At 39.9% G+C, this 14,205-nt stretch overlaps 1 protein-coding gene across 8 annotated transcripts in view; it reads left to right on the plus strand.

Moving 5' to 3' along the window:
• AKAP9 (A-kinase anchoring protein 9) overlaps positions 1-14,205 on the plus strand; it is a 105,899-nt gene that overhangs the window by 11,756 nt on the left and 79,938 nt on the right. For 4 of the 8 annotated variants that reach the window (XM_077303840.1, XM_077303834.1, XM_077303839.1 and 1 more), the window contains exons 2-5: positions 4,562-4,816; positions 7,397-7,441; positions 10,950-11,003; positions 11,379-11,549. In XM_077303840.1, the coding sequence (XP_077159955.1) occupies positions 4,562-4,816; positions 7,397-7,441; positions 10,950-11,003; positions 11,379-11,549 (525 nt within the window). Of the gene's footprint in view, positions 1-3,309; positions 3,569-4,561; positions 4,817-7,396; positions 7,442-10,949; positions 11,004-11,378; positions 11,550-14,205 lie in introns of those variants that run through there. The other 4 variants (XM_077303836.1, XM_077303835.1, XM_077303838.1 and 1 more) reach the window with 4 other exon arrangements.

Raw genomic sequence — 14,205 nt, forward strand, 5'->3', positions numbered from 1 at the left:
ATTAGTATGATTGTTTCACGGTGAAAGATACACCACTTCCAGGGCAAGCTTGTACAGAATTACTTCAATCTAAGCCCATTGACTTCAGTGGATTTAAAATTGAATAATTCTGTCTAGGGTTGCACTGTTTGTTTAATTCTTGCATCCCCCACATTTCCCCAAAAGATTTAGCTGACTTTTTTGTTTTGCCATTCTATTAAATACATGTGTAATATTTGTTAGATTAGATAAAACAACAAATCCCCAACCCGCTTTGTTATGCTGTTGCAGCGGTATTTGTGCAAACAGTCCAGTATCCCGTTGGAGTGGTAATTGAAAGCAGCTGGAGAAGAGAAGAAACTGGAGTGAGAGAATGAGAGGGGGAACTGGTTGGAGCAAAAGTTCTCTCCTCCATTTCAGCATGTGATATTTTGTGAGGGTGTTTCAATCCATCCAGGACTTGCTTATATTAATAAATGTATACATTGATTCATGTCTTTGCATTTTGCTGTCATGTCTTGCTTTACTCTTGGGGTGTGCTTTTGATTAATTTGTTTTACAGTGAAAGATATAGACAGTGCTGTGTTAGTATTACTTTTGGAAACTGAATACTAGTCAGGCAGAGTTTCAAAGTGGATAACTGTCCAGTAGATGAGTAATTGACTGGTCATGCCAACTGGATTCACACCTGTTCCTTACATCAGACATTATGTGAAATAATTACTGTAGTTGTGCAAGGATTGTCAGTAATTTTGTATGTGTTACCAAAGGTGGGCATATTTAGTGACAGCCTGTGTTTCTGATTAACCCTATGAGTGCAAGAATCTCTGGCTGTTTGGTAAATTAGCAAATTAAATGAACTAGCAAGTTATTCTATGTACATTACCAAAATATTGTTTCAGCACATTGTTGACACTGTCCTAAACCCTGGTGGATCACCATTGCAAATGGATAGTACTACTCCATGTCCTGTGCCCATTCCACAGAGACTGAAGGTAGTAAATGACAATAAATGAATAAATATCTATTGTAGCAGATTTCAAAGGTCTGCTTATGGTGCTCATGCAGGCTCTGCACCACCCCCATCCCTTTGGGGGGTTTTCACATGTTAGGGGAACTTCCTCTGGAGGTAGTTGCGATGGAGCTATGTTTGCTGTTGCTTCTTCACGGGGCTCTGATCCTACAAGGCTATAGGTATTATAGGTGTTTGGCTAGCATTAGCAAAGGGTAGAGTGGTGTTTCTGGCAGACACCAAGGAATGTAGTTGTGGTTCCTGTGTCCCCCAGTTGCAGGGTGAACAGTTGTAGTGACATGATGAAGCTAGCAGTACAATTCAAGAAAACAAGGCACACTGACATGTGAGTAATGGGGGAACAATTGCAGTAGTCAAATTTTGGGACCAGATCTCCCTGTTCCTTTCTTACCTGTGTGGAGTACATTGTGCTTCATCATCATTTGGAGGAAGGAACTTATTTTCTTTAAAGCTACATAACATTTCTTGATGGCTTAATGTTGGGACAATGTTGGGGATGTGGACAGGGCTAGTGAGGCTTAGAGTACTGGCTGAGTCTTGTTCTAACCAGGACACACTCCTGATGAGACCCAGATTTATGTACTTTATTATACTGCCCTGATGTCTCTGTGATGTTGCTGCAGTTTCAAAATACAGGAAATACAGTGTAGGATTTATTTACCATCTTAAATCCTTCTAGAAACAGGCTTTAGAATTGCATTGTTAATCTAGTTGTTAGTGGTGCATGCTGAGATCTGATTTTTCTTTCTGAAGTATGTTTCTTATGTTTGAGGTATACAAACCACTGGTTATTAATGCTTAACCAAAATGATTAGTTTGCAAGAACTGTTGCTGGGTGCTATTTTATTTGCTGCACTTCTTCTAATGAATTGCCAGGGAGGTTCAGGGTCATGCAGAGCATTCAGAAATGCCGTCAGCTCCATTAGTCTCTGCAGACAGGCATAAATTAGCTTGTTGCTCAAATGGGGTGGAAGTGGGATGCTCATGTGGACCTTCAACTCCACGTGGAAATTCAACTCCTAAAAAAACCCCCAACCACCAGTCCTTCCCCCAAACCCTGACTGCTGTAACTCTAAGGTAGATGATACAGTTGTGCACATCAGAGGAGGGGCTAGATCTTTCTAGTTCCACCCAGCCTCAACCAAATGTCTGGTGGAAGAGCTCTGTTTTGCAGGCCCTGAGGAACTTTACAAGCACTGTCAGGACCCAGAAAATGCTGGCAGGGGCTCATGGGAATTATAGTCCATGAACATCTGGAGGACCACAGGACCACCCTGCTGTAGAGAAAGCACAGAGTTCGCAGTGATTCCTAGAGTGCACTGACATCATTTCTGGGTGTTGCCTGGGATTAACATCACACCATCACCAATGGCTTTCTTTTTAATATATTATTTTCATCTGCTGATTGAAGGATCTGTTATAGGCATTAGAAGCTAGGGTGGGAAATCCCCCACCAACAGTGAGAGCCTGATAAGCCTATTGTTGGACGTCAGAGAACACCACGAATATGAGCTAGAAAGCTTTCTGTGCACCCAGAAGGGCTTCTTCTCAAATGAATCTGCTGCTTTTTATTTTCAAAGAGCCATGCTGATTTTGCATTGAATTAGGAATTTGTTGCACCTTTGTCATGTATCTTAAAAGGGATGTACCATGTTGCTGGAATTTTGCAATGTCTCATCAAGAAGTTTAGAATATTGTGATTACTTAGCCACGTAAAGGTTTTTCTGAGAATCCAAGATAAAAAGTTGCATTGGTCCATTAATCATAGTTACTTTACTGTGCCTCTTACTAAAAACAGTATTACACATTCAAATCTTTTATGGATATGTAAGTGGGAAGATCTGCAGTCTTAAGCAGTAGTTGGATGTCTGGACTGGCTGCATGAAAGGCTAAGGGAACTGAAAGCCATTCTTTCCTCCATTAAGAAGATAAGTCCCTTGAGCTTTCAGTTGCTTACCTGAGCTTGGTGGGGTTAGCAACAAATTGACAGGAAGGATAATTAGGCAGTCTCTATGCTTGTGGATGCCTTTGGTTGTTGTTTTTAGAATATTAATGAAATACATTCAGGGTTTCCAACATTTCTAAGTAAATTTATAAATGCCTGCTAATGTAGTGCAAAAAAGGGCTGTGTTAATTGGGTAAGCTACTTAAGGAGGCAAAGAAGAGCAGGAGAAAACAAATGCTAAATACGCTGGTGAACATTTATGGCTCAGCAAATCCCAGGGTCCTTCTGTGAGCCATATGCCGGCGTGCCAGCAGTCTCGTCAAGGGTCTGAGACTGGAGTCTCCTGCTGGGAAACAGAAAGTCTTTCCTTGGAGAAGGACAAAAGTAGCTCGCTGTGCAGCATGTTGTGGCCGATTTGCAAACACAGTAGCCCTTTGGTGGCATTTCGGCTAGTTTGAGGTTGACTGATAAATAGAAGGAAAACAACTCACATTCCATCCTACAGCAACTGGGAAGAGAGATTTTTTTTTTTTTTGTCAAAAGTTTGAATCCTTTTCAAGTTATCTGAGTGTTGACGAAGAGGCTGAATGGAGGCCTGGCTTTCTGGACTGGTGAATATCATGAGCACAGTATTATTGGGTTATATGGGCAGATAATACTTTTGGCATCTGTTTTCCAAAAGGCATGTTGGTTGGTTGTTTTAATTTATAAGATGGGTCAGTGCTTGTGCCTGTTCCTTATTTTGCACATTATAAGGAAATATGTTTATTCAGACGGTGAATCCCTCAGATGATAAACACTGGATGGGATTCCAGTGTTTAATCAAGTAGCAGATATGTAATTGTCTTTAAGGAAGCTATATTTGCTTTCTGCTATAAAAAAATGTATTGTGCTGGTATAGTTGTGAAGATCCATTTATATCTCATTAAAAGTGATAAGCTGTGTGAAAGGCATTGACTTACAGTATTTGAATAGCTTATGTGTTAATTGGTTTTCAGCTATTCTTTGTCTGGCTCACCTGCGACTTTTGTTCATAGGCATGTTTTGCTACAAGGTAGGGTGCCTGAAAATTTGCCTTCTATCTTCTGTTATACCCTTACAGAATTTGCTTCTGTGCATTTGAAATTATTTCTAAATAATTTCATCGCTTTTAACGTTTTGAACTCTAATGAAGTTGTTCAACTTTGCAACAAGTGTACTTTTTAGAAGACTTTAGTTTGATGCTTAATAAGAAATCAGATGAGAGCAGAGTGTGCAAAATGAGTACATTATTAGAACATAGCTTGTGAAGTGAACTGAATGTGAGATTCTTGGTGATATCTTTTATATTAGGCAAGATACTGGTTACATATAATATTTGAAAGCATCACCGGATCATGCTGCATACTGATGTACTGATCATATTGCGTGCGGCTACGTGATATTATTTTTGTACTGAACTATATCCAAGGATAGTTAAGTTGTAGGACAGTAACTTCCAGCTTAGTTTTCATTAGCAATTACTCTGGGGGTTTATGTAGCACAATCTGTAAACCCTCATAATTACTGTCATTTGCAATAAAGAGAGAAACTTTCACACTAACAGGATTTTCTTTTATGTACAGCTTGCACAATTTAGACAAAGGAAAGCACACTCTGATGGACAGAATGCAGCCAAGAAGCAGAAAAAAAAGAAAAAGGTCTCAAATGCCAAAGATGAAGAATTGGTTCAAGAAACTCTAGTTATTGATCAGTCACAAGGTGAAGATGCATATACCCACAGCTGTGAAAGAGGAGCAGCTGCTACACCTGACTTTGCTATAGTGAGGACCTTGCACAGCAGTGAAATGATCAAACATGATCAAACTTATACCACAGAAGTAAGTGCTTCTGGTTTGGGGGGGGGGGGAGGGAAATTATGTTTGTTTCCACAGATTTCTAACTAGGATTTAAGAATCTCACACTACCTTCCACAGTAATGTTCAGTGCTAAAACTTTACGTTTACATGTGTTCTGTTTTTATAAATGTTTTCTCTGCCTATTTCTAAATCACGAAGTCACTATTACAAGAAAAACTCTGATCAAAACAAAGAGCATTTGTATTCATTATTGTTGTTTTATCTAAATATAATATATATGAATGTACTTTAAAAGTGAGGAACACTGTATCACCAGCGAAGTGTAGTAAATAAATATTCTGGCCAATTCACACATTATGAAGTCCATATTGTGGGCACATGGCTTCCACAATATGGCTTGTTTATAATGATGATGTTGCCTTTTACACTCTTACTATATTTTTGGATTACAATTGGCAACCTGCATCTGAGCACTTCTTGTTGACTACTTCACTGTTTTTTTTTCAGGCGCACACATAAGTTATCCCTAAAATTTTAAAATATAAATGTGAAAAGCACACAGGTTTGCAGATGTGTCATTATAAGTACAGGAAACCACTTGTCTGCCTGCAGCTCACAACTGAGTTAATACATACATTTTAGCTTGTGTTCTCCACTTAGCCTTTCCCTCTGCCAAGTCTTTTGTGCATGCAAGAGGAACTGGAAGATGCAAGGAATGAACTCAAACAAGTTCTTTGTTCAAAGATCAACACAAAGGAGAGAACCTTGCCAGTTGCACTAGTTCTTGGCACCCCTGAAAGGGGGTTCCCGCTTCTGGACTTCCTTCCTTCCTTCCTTCCTTCCTTCCTTCCTTCCTTCCTTCCTTCCTTCCTGCCTTCCTTCCTGCCTTCCTGCCTGCCTGCCTGCCTGCCTGCCTGCCTGCCTGCCTGCCTGCCTGCCTGCCTGCCTGCCTGCCTGCCTGCCTGCCTGCCTGCCTGCCTCCCTCCCTCCCTCCCTCCCTTCCTTCCTTCCTTCCTTCCTTCCTCTCCCACACTAAGTGGCAAACCAAGTGAAATAGCGCTTTGGTGAAATAGCGCTTACATAAGATAAGAAACATTGTTCTCATCAAACATGAAAAAATTCTGTTGAAATCTCTATAATATTACATTACTAGTAGCTGTAGTAGTAATTACAAAATTTTGTTCTTGAGTCCAACAAACTGGAACTGAAAAACTATTTTCTCCAGGAATAGTAGGAGGCTGAGTAGTCTTATGGATCTAAAAGAATAAAATGAGGAAAAAAGGGTAATTAGAGAATCATTAACAAAAAATTGAATAAGGGCATTGTAGTGTTCTCTTTAACTTAAATTTTATTAAAACAGAGAAAAATTAAGCTCAAAATTTTATTGAAATAATGAATATTTGTTATCGCTGATACAGAGCTGTACGTATACAGTGATGCATGCAGTCATAGAGCTCTCATACAAGTGGGATTTTTCCATTCACTTTTATGGAAAGAGCCTGTTCTGTGTTTGCTGAATGGTAAACTCAAATCCAGCCCATTCGTGGAAATGAATGAGGAGGTTTTGCACATTCGTTACCCCCTTGTATGTTCTGAGCCTTGTAAAAAAGAGCCATTGGATGAAAGCTTTACATTTCCATTAGGGCGATTCTGTACCAGCGGTGCCATGGGGCACACATTTCAGTGGCAGATGCTGTCTGCCCTGGATTTCTGCGTCCCCATGGGTGCAGACCCAGAGGGAAGGGGGGAGCAGTAACAGGTGGGGGGGCAGTGGCGTGTGTGTGTATGTGTGGAAAAATGGGATTACGTTAAAATGCAATCCCACCTTTCTGCAAAAAAAAAAAAAATGCCCCAATCGGTGTGCCACGAAGCACGGCAGAGCCAAGTGAGGCATTTTTTGTCTCCTCCAGGCTTCTGTTGGCCGATGTCCACACAGGCCTTCAGTGTCAATACAGGCCTGCACCAGGCCATGCCCTGTTGGCCCTCGCAACAAAATAGGGAATGCGGATACTTCCCATTACGATGATCTGCGTCAGACCTGGAAGGGGGCTGGCCCAGCGGCAATGCCACGTGGAAGTAAGGATTAGCCCCGCTTCCATATGAGTGTCCTCCTTGTCTTTTCTGCCTGTGCGGAATTGGCCTTAGAAGCACTGGAATTCAGGTATAAACATTCACGTTTTTAGAGGTATGTGATTAATATGAAAAAAAATCCTGAACTATCACTGGAATAATTAGCTGAAACCAGGCAATAGTGAAAAGCCATTATTATCACAGAGTTTACCTCAAGTATCCATAGGGGAGGGCCGACACACCATAAACTCAGTTATCTCTTTATTGAATTTTGCTCAACACAATTTTCTAGATGCTATTAGAATAGTTGACTTATTGTCTCTTTGGGTACTGAGTGTTGTCTCTCTTGCTTTTTTGGCTTAATCAACCTGTCAGTATAGAGGCTTGGGGGAGAATGGCATGTGTTTTGTTGAATAGCATGGATAATTGTGTTCCTATCCATTTAAAAACATTTTACAAAACTGTCAAGAAAGGAAATCTGGTTTATTTGTAATCTGTTATTTTTGTCCTTTTATTTTTGTCGTCTTTTAGTTGGAAAGTGAGATTTCCACTACAGCTGATGATTATAGCTCAGAGGTAAGATCATAATACAGTTCTACATAAATTAGTTGGTATTATGACTGCATGAATGGACGTTTCCAATTTAAAGCCAAAAAAGTCATTTACAAATGTATGTAGTTTTAACCCTAAGTTGTAAATGGTATGATAGTATTTCTTTATTTATTAGACATTTATCCTGATACTCCAAGACAAGCTGGCTCCCTCATTGCAGTCTTATTGGAACCATTTTGTGCAAGAGAGAGGGTGGTTCAAATACATTTTTCCAGTATGATAGTGGCTTTCCAAGTTCTGCTCTAAATGATACTAGCAGTATATGAAATAAGAAATTAGAGCCCTGTGGAAAAGTTTTAAGAAAGAGGCTCTGTGAAAATATACTGTTGCATGTGTCCTCATTTTTGTAGAAGATTGTTGTTTTTTTTTACCTTATTTACCTACCTTGCAGTTCTTGTATAACAGTCAAAGGTGTGGTTTTTTTGGCCAGGGTTAAGGCTGCAATGTGGTGGGCAATTCTTGCAAACTTTGCATCTTTGTGCTCAGTTGCACATGAATAAGTTGATTTGAGCTTAGTGAATCTTGTCACATAAACAGGCCCTAATATGCTACGGGCTTGCACTTTCTCTTTTTCCCCCCTCCCTCTCCTGTTCTGCATGAATATCTCCTTCTCCTGTCCATGTCAGTCATAGCGTAGACTCTGCACCAATTCTCCAGGTTTATTTGGTATCTCAGTTTGGATATAATGAATGTTTGCTGTGTAAATGTCTTTCAAATTATATTACTAGATTAATTTACTGATTAAACATCAAATTAATACAATCTTTCATTTGAAAGCCCTGACCACTCTAACTTCTGTCTTGATCCAGTTCATTTCATAGACATACTAAAATGCAGTTATTAATCTGATCCACACAGGCAGATTCTGCCTGAGGTAATGGGGCAACTCCATTGTCAAAGAGATTTTATCTCATTTCTTTAGCAGCAGTGGCATAGAGTATGTGACCCCAAGTACTTGCTTGAAGAAACTCCAGGCAAGCACCATATTTGGTAGACTGCTATTGTATACTGGAATCTAGAAGAATAAAGTTTGAATCATATTAATCAAACATTCAGTCATGATTATGACTGAACAGTGCTTGAATGTTCAGATCTAGTGAAGTGAAACTTTCACCCACAGGTGACACTATTAAAACTTTGTTCTGAGGTTATTAGTAAAGTATGTTGTAAAAAATGTTCAGGGTTCATGTGCATGACCAGGTTACTCAAGTGATAATGCAATAGCCTTAGTGAGTTTCCCAGGGGAATAAATGTTGGGAGTAGATCTTATTACCGGATTGTCAAAAATTCAGATGAAAAGGTTAGTTTTAAAGGATTTCATTACTGTTTTAAGGAAATTTGTAAGGATTTTATTACATATTTAATATGTATTCTTGAACTAGAAATATAACACTAATCCCTTCTGACAATAGTTTTAAACCTTGATACGTCTTGGATATATATGCTGCTTAATAGATCAATGCAAAGTATATTTGCCTGAAATGTTAGGTTTTGTATAAACCTATAATAGCAGAGATTTTGTAGCAGAGATTTTGTATAAACCTAATAATAGATAGAGATTGAAAGTTAAAAACTTAGTCATATGCAGAGGTAATATTTAAGGATTATATCGGAACAGAGAGTATGCTGCGAGTTCAAAGGAACTGGAATTTATGAGGACCCATGGATTAGTATCAAGTACACTTAGGTGAGGGAAATTGGATGTATGAGAAGTGGGGTATTGGGATATGGGGGGCAGTGATGTACTGTCCTTTGTTTTGATACCAAAACCAATGATCTGTTGTGCTCAGTATCCTTACAAAATTTTTCTGAATTGGAATCAGCACATATCTGGGTTGTACCTGGATTTGCAACCTTTTCAAGCCTCTGGGCACCTTTGGAATTCTGACACAAAGTTGTGGGCGCAAAGTTTTGGGTACAACCACAAAAGGCAGAGCCAGCCACATAGCAAGCCCAAGTGCAGAAGAAAAGGGAAGAGGAGTGAGAGACAGTAAAACCCTGTGGTAGCTGCTGCCACTGAGACAATGTTATTTTAAGTTGCTAGCCAATGAATCTCCAATGGGCAGTCAGAAGCCCTGCTGGACAGGAGCCCCATCTGGCCCCATCCACTTTTAAAAATCATTTGGTGAGCAACAGGAAAGGTGTAAGAGGGCAGCATGGTGCCCCAGTATAGATGTATCGAGCCCATTATTGATTCATATGGGCTCCCCCTCCCCCATTTTTTGCTGCAAACTGGAAATGTTGAAGTACAGAAGATTTAGTCAAGATAGTAAAATTATAACAAATATTTGGCAGAGAGATTAATGGCTACAAGAGGCGTGCTAGTTTTTATTTCAGAGTATATTAAAGTTACCATGAATCAAATGTATGGAATGTTTGGGAACAGTTAACTTTGTTGCATTATTTATGCTACGTGTTAAATCGGCTGTCATTGACATCTTCTAGGCTATGCTATTAAACGATAGATTGTTATGTGTGAAGTCGTGTCCGACCCATCGCGACCCCATGGACAATGATCCTCCAGGCCTTCCTGTCCTCTACCATTCCCCGGAGTCCATAGATTACCAACGATAGATTACCAATATACAAACAGGGTACTTGGGTATTAGCAGACAGATTCCTGCATTTCAATATCATTAAACTCCTCAGCATCAGTTTTCATATTTTGGAAACAACTTTTGATTGGGGAGGTAGAGCAAGACCTTCTTTCAGCACTTCTCACCCCCTCCTCCACATGCACTCCAGATGCCTCCTTCTCTTTCAGAGTTGCCAAGAAACATGAAAGGATGGTGTGGATTCGAGCACATGGAGACAAGAAAAGGGAATTGAGGAACAGTATGAGGCCAGGGCTTGAGTGGTTGCTGTGCTTGCACAAGCCAGTCTTTGTGGCCTTGTAACCCTGGCTATACTTAGGCAATATTTTGATTACTCAGATAATTATGAAGGCTGTAGATCAAGGGGTGGCCAGCCCGTGCTGGCAGAGGCTCATGGTAATTGTTTCATGGACATCTGGAGAGCCACAGTTTGGTCACCCTTGTTGTAGTATAATCAGCACAGATGTGTCAGCAACACAATAATGGCTTATACTGGACTTCTAATGACTTTTTGCTAGTAAAATGTTTTTTGTTGGAAACTTTGGATCATCTTCTGCCCAATTATGAAATTTTCTTCGGACAGTACAGTATTAATTAATGTATTTGGTTTGTAGCCTGAGAATCTTTTAAAAGCAAAGGTTCTGCATGGCACATTGCTCTGTAAACCTTAAAAATGGATACGAAACACCTATAATTGTACAGATTGCTTATTCAGAATCCCCTCATTTGATTGGTGTTTTGTGGCAATGTTTGTTGTTATTCCTAACTGGCCAAAGAGCTGTTAAAGAACTATGCATAATCAGGCAAAAATGAAAATGTAATTATATAAAATCTATAAACTTTAAGTTGTAATGCATATAGCAATTGTTTTTATACAGGTAAATGGTTGCAGTTTTTTGACGAAAACAGAGGTACCTGCAGACTTTATCAGGGTATTGTATTGAACATTAAATGATGGCATTGAACGCTAAAACACTAAATGATTTGTGGTGGGAAGAATTACAAGTACTAACTGTTTCTCTTATGCTTGCATGCCATATAAATTTAATAGCACACACAGTCTCTACAGGTATGCTGTCACTTCTTGTATAACACTGGGAGACAAAATTCTGCTTCAAATTATGGCTTGCTGTAATGCTGTGTTGTCACTGCTCTTGACAAGCAAATTCTACTAACAAAGCAGGTTTCCATAGCAATATACTAAAGTGTTATCTCATATGATGACGAGAATGAAATGGTTTTAAGTATCTTCATGTTAAACAAACCTTCTAAAATGGCAGACTGTTAAGGAACTTGGATTGGTTTAGGAAGAAGAATATGGATTTGGAGAGAATTATTCTGAACTTGGGATGCAACATTCTCTGACACGACTGGAGATGGTGGAGAATGAATTGGCTGGAAAACAACAAGAGATTGAAGAGCTAAACAGAGAACTAGAAGAAATGAGGGCAGCATATGGTACAGAAGGATTGCAACAGGTATAAATTACCTTACGTTGCTTTCTGCATGCTTCATGGTAACACAGACCATCCATCGTTAGTGTCTGGCATGATTTGGAGGAGGAAGAGGAACATTTTTGTTAATGACATTTTTTCATCAATTCCAATGTTTTGTTTGTCAAGAAAATCCCATTTGTCTACTTCTTTCTCATCTTTTTCAGTTCCGGTGTTTGATTTTTGTGTTTGGCAGTCGTGTTGAGAGGATTCACAGTTTGTTTTGAAAAACAGCCTGCTTCCATTATATGTGATGTTAGACAGCAGAATTGAATTGCTAGTCAAAGACTATTTATGCCTAACTTATTTATGAACGTAGCCAAGATGACTAATAAGAATTGCTTCAGTCGAAAATAGAAGCCTGAGGTCTGGCATCACTCTACTATGGGAAATTAATACTGTTGCGGTTGCACTAAGGCTGCTTAATTGGGGCTCTTTCTACTGTGGGAGAACAGTGTCTGGGTAGTAGTTTTAAAGGGGGAGTGTGGATTCCGCATGCGGATTTTGCCCCGTGAGGTCAGCGGGGCAGCTTTTGGGGAGGATTTTTGAGATGGCAACACGCTCTTTCTTAATATGTCTTATGGTGCTTCCAGGACTTTTGCCTTTAAGTGGAACAAAGGAAAAACGTAAGAGGAAAATGTCGGGGTGGCAGAAAAATGACTGGTCCATTTGAAAGGGCCAGGGTGGCTTTAGAATGGTAGAATTAAGATTCTCCCTTTGGCTTTTTTTTTTTAGCCCCAGGTTAGCTGTAGTATTTCTTGAGGCATGGCTCAACTGTGATGTAGGAAGGGAGGTACCTGTGTGTGTGTGTGTGGGGGGGGGGCATATGATTTGTTGCCTCGCATTTGTCTGTGCTGATATGACAAACTGTAAGTAGTGGGATGGAGGTTATGAGTCAAGACCAGCTGCAAGTAGTATGGGGGCTGGTGAGGAAGAGGCTGTCCTCACCTGATTCTGATTTGTTCACTACTGTTTCTGCAGAAGCAATCCCATTTTGCCCCTCTGGGTAGAATGATCAAGTGGAAGAGATAATGTGCATCCTGTGTTTATCACACATTAATCATAGAAAAGTTTGTTCAGTGTGTACATTTAAGACACGTTGGCTTCTTATTTATCAGTATCACTGGAGATTGCAATATAAACAGTAGTAGCATTCTGTGGAAAGACACTTTTTAGAATTACTTGCTTTGTCCTATTTCTTTTATGTGTAGTGCAGAAGTGCCGAATCAATTTTTAAATATCATGTATTGTATGTTGCCCTTAAAGACAGATTTGTTTTTGTGGGTAATCATCATATCTATATACTAATGCCAAAATCAGCCAACTGAGAGTACTTAATTCTGGTGACTTGAGCTGTGAATAGGCAAGGCAGATCTTTCTACAAATCTGGAAAGGACCCCAGGTTTGCAGAAAAATGTGAAATGTTTTTAAAAAATACATTAAGGTTTTTAAAAACCCCACAGAATAATAAAATGAGCTCCTGTAGCTTTAAGTATTTAGATTCCTTCAGTGACCGTTGCTAGGCAACCACAGCTTTCCAGGCTGGGTTTCTGTGAATAAAAAGGCAGAGGGAGAAAATAGGGTCTTTTCCAAGGCTGACTAGGATTGCCAGTTCCAGGCTGAGAAATTCCTGGAGATTTTGGCGTGGTGTCTGGGAAAGGGAGAGTTTGGGGAGTGGCGGGGTCGCAGTAGGATTTATTTATTTTATTTATTTGCATACATATATTTAAAAAATGCTGTAGAGTCTCCCGTCCCAACAGTTGTTTTTTCCAGGAGAACAGTTCTCTGGAAATTAGTTGTAATTCAAAGAAATCTTCAGGTTCCAGCTGGAGGTTCGCACTCCAGGCTTAGCAGCAACCACTGATTTATTTGATGCCAACTGCTTTTCATGACATAACTAACTGTGCTGCTTGTTGTTCTTCAACAGCAACCACCTTATGAAAGCCAGTGTGGCATATCAGTTTCAGAGTCTAGGAGATCCAGGCTTGAACCTCCATCTTGTTTTGGATGTTCACTGGGTGACTTGGGGCTGGGATACACTTTAAGCCTAACCTATCTAACAGGGATGTGGTGGAGAGAAAATGGGGGAGAATAATGCTTTGGTGGAGCATGGATGAAGTTAATAAATGATGAATATAATGGAAGAAGAGGCACATAAAAGTTGGGCTGGTGAATGACTGAGAAGGTGAGAATGAGACAGGGTAAGGGAAGTGTATATCAGGGTTAACAGGAGAAGGGAAAGGTGAGAGGAGATACAGGGGAAAATAAGATAGTGGGGTGGAGGAAATGACATGCCTCCCACAAGTACTTGTGGGTTTAATTGAATGAATATCTTTCTACGAACCTAAAAATGTCCCAAGTTTTCAGAAAAATCTGAAATCTTAAAAAAGAAAAACAGATGGCTGGGGATTGGTGGATTGGAGAATGGCTGAGGATGAGGTGGAACAAACTAGGCGGGGAAAGAGGAGATGATATGGGAGTTTCCAGGAAGAGTGAAAGGGGAAATAATGTAGGGAAGGAAATACAGGAGAAAGTGAAATACTCTCCTCCCACAATCCTTAAGAGTTTCCCATCATGCAGGTGGACCTGGCTCAGCAGCCAGTTGGACATTACTGGGCCATAGTTTCGCTAAGTAGAGGTT

This window comes from Paroedura picta, chromosome 11 (assembly GCF_049243985.1).
Source record: "Paroedura picta isolate Pp20150507F chromosome 11, Ppicta_v3.0, whole genome shotgun sequence".
In the NCBI taxonomy this organism is placed as follows: Eukaryota; Metazoa; Chordata; class Lepidosauria; order Squamata; family Gekkonidae; genus Paroedura; species Paroedura picta.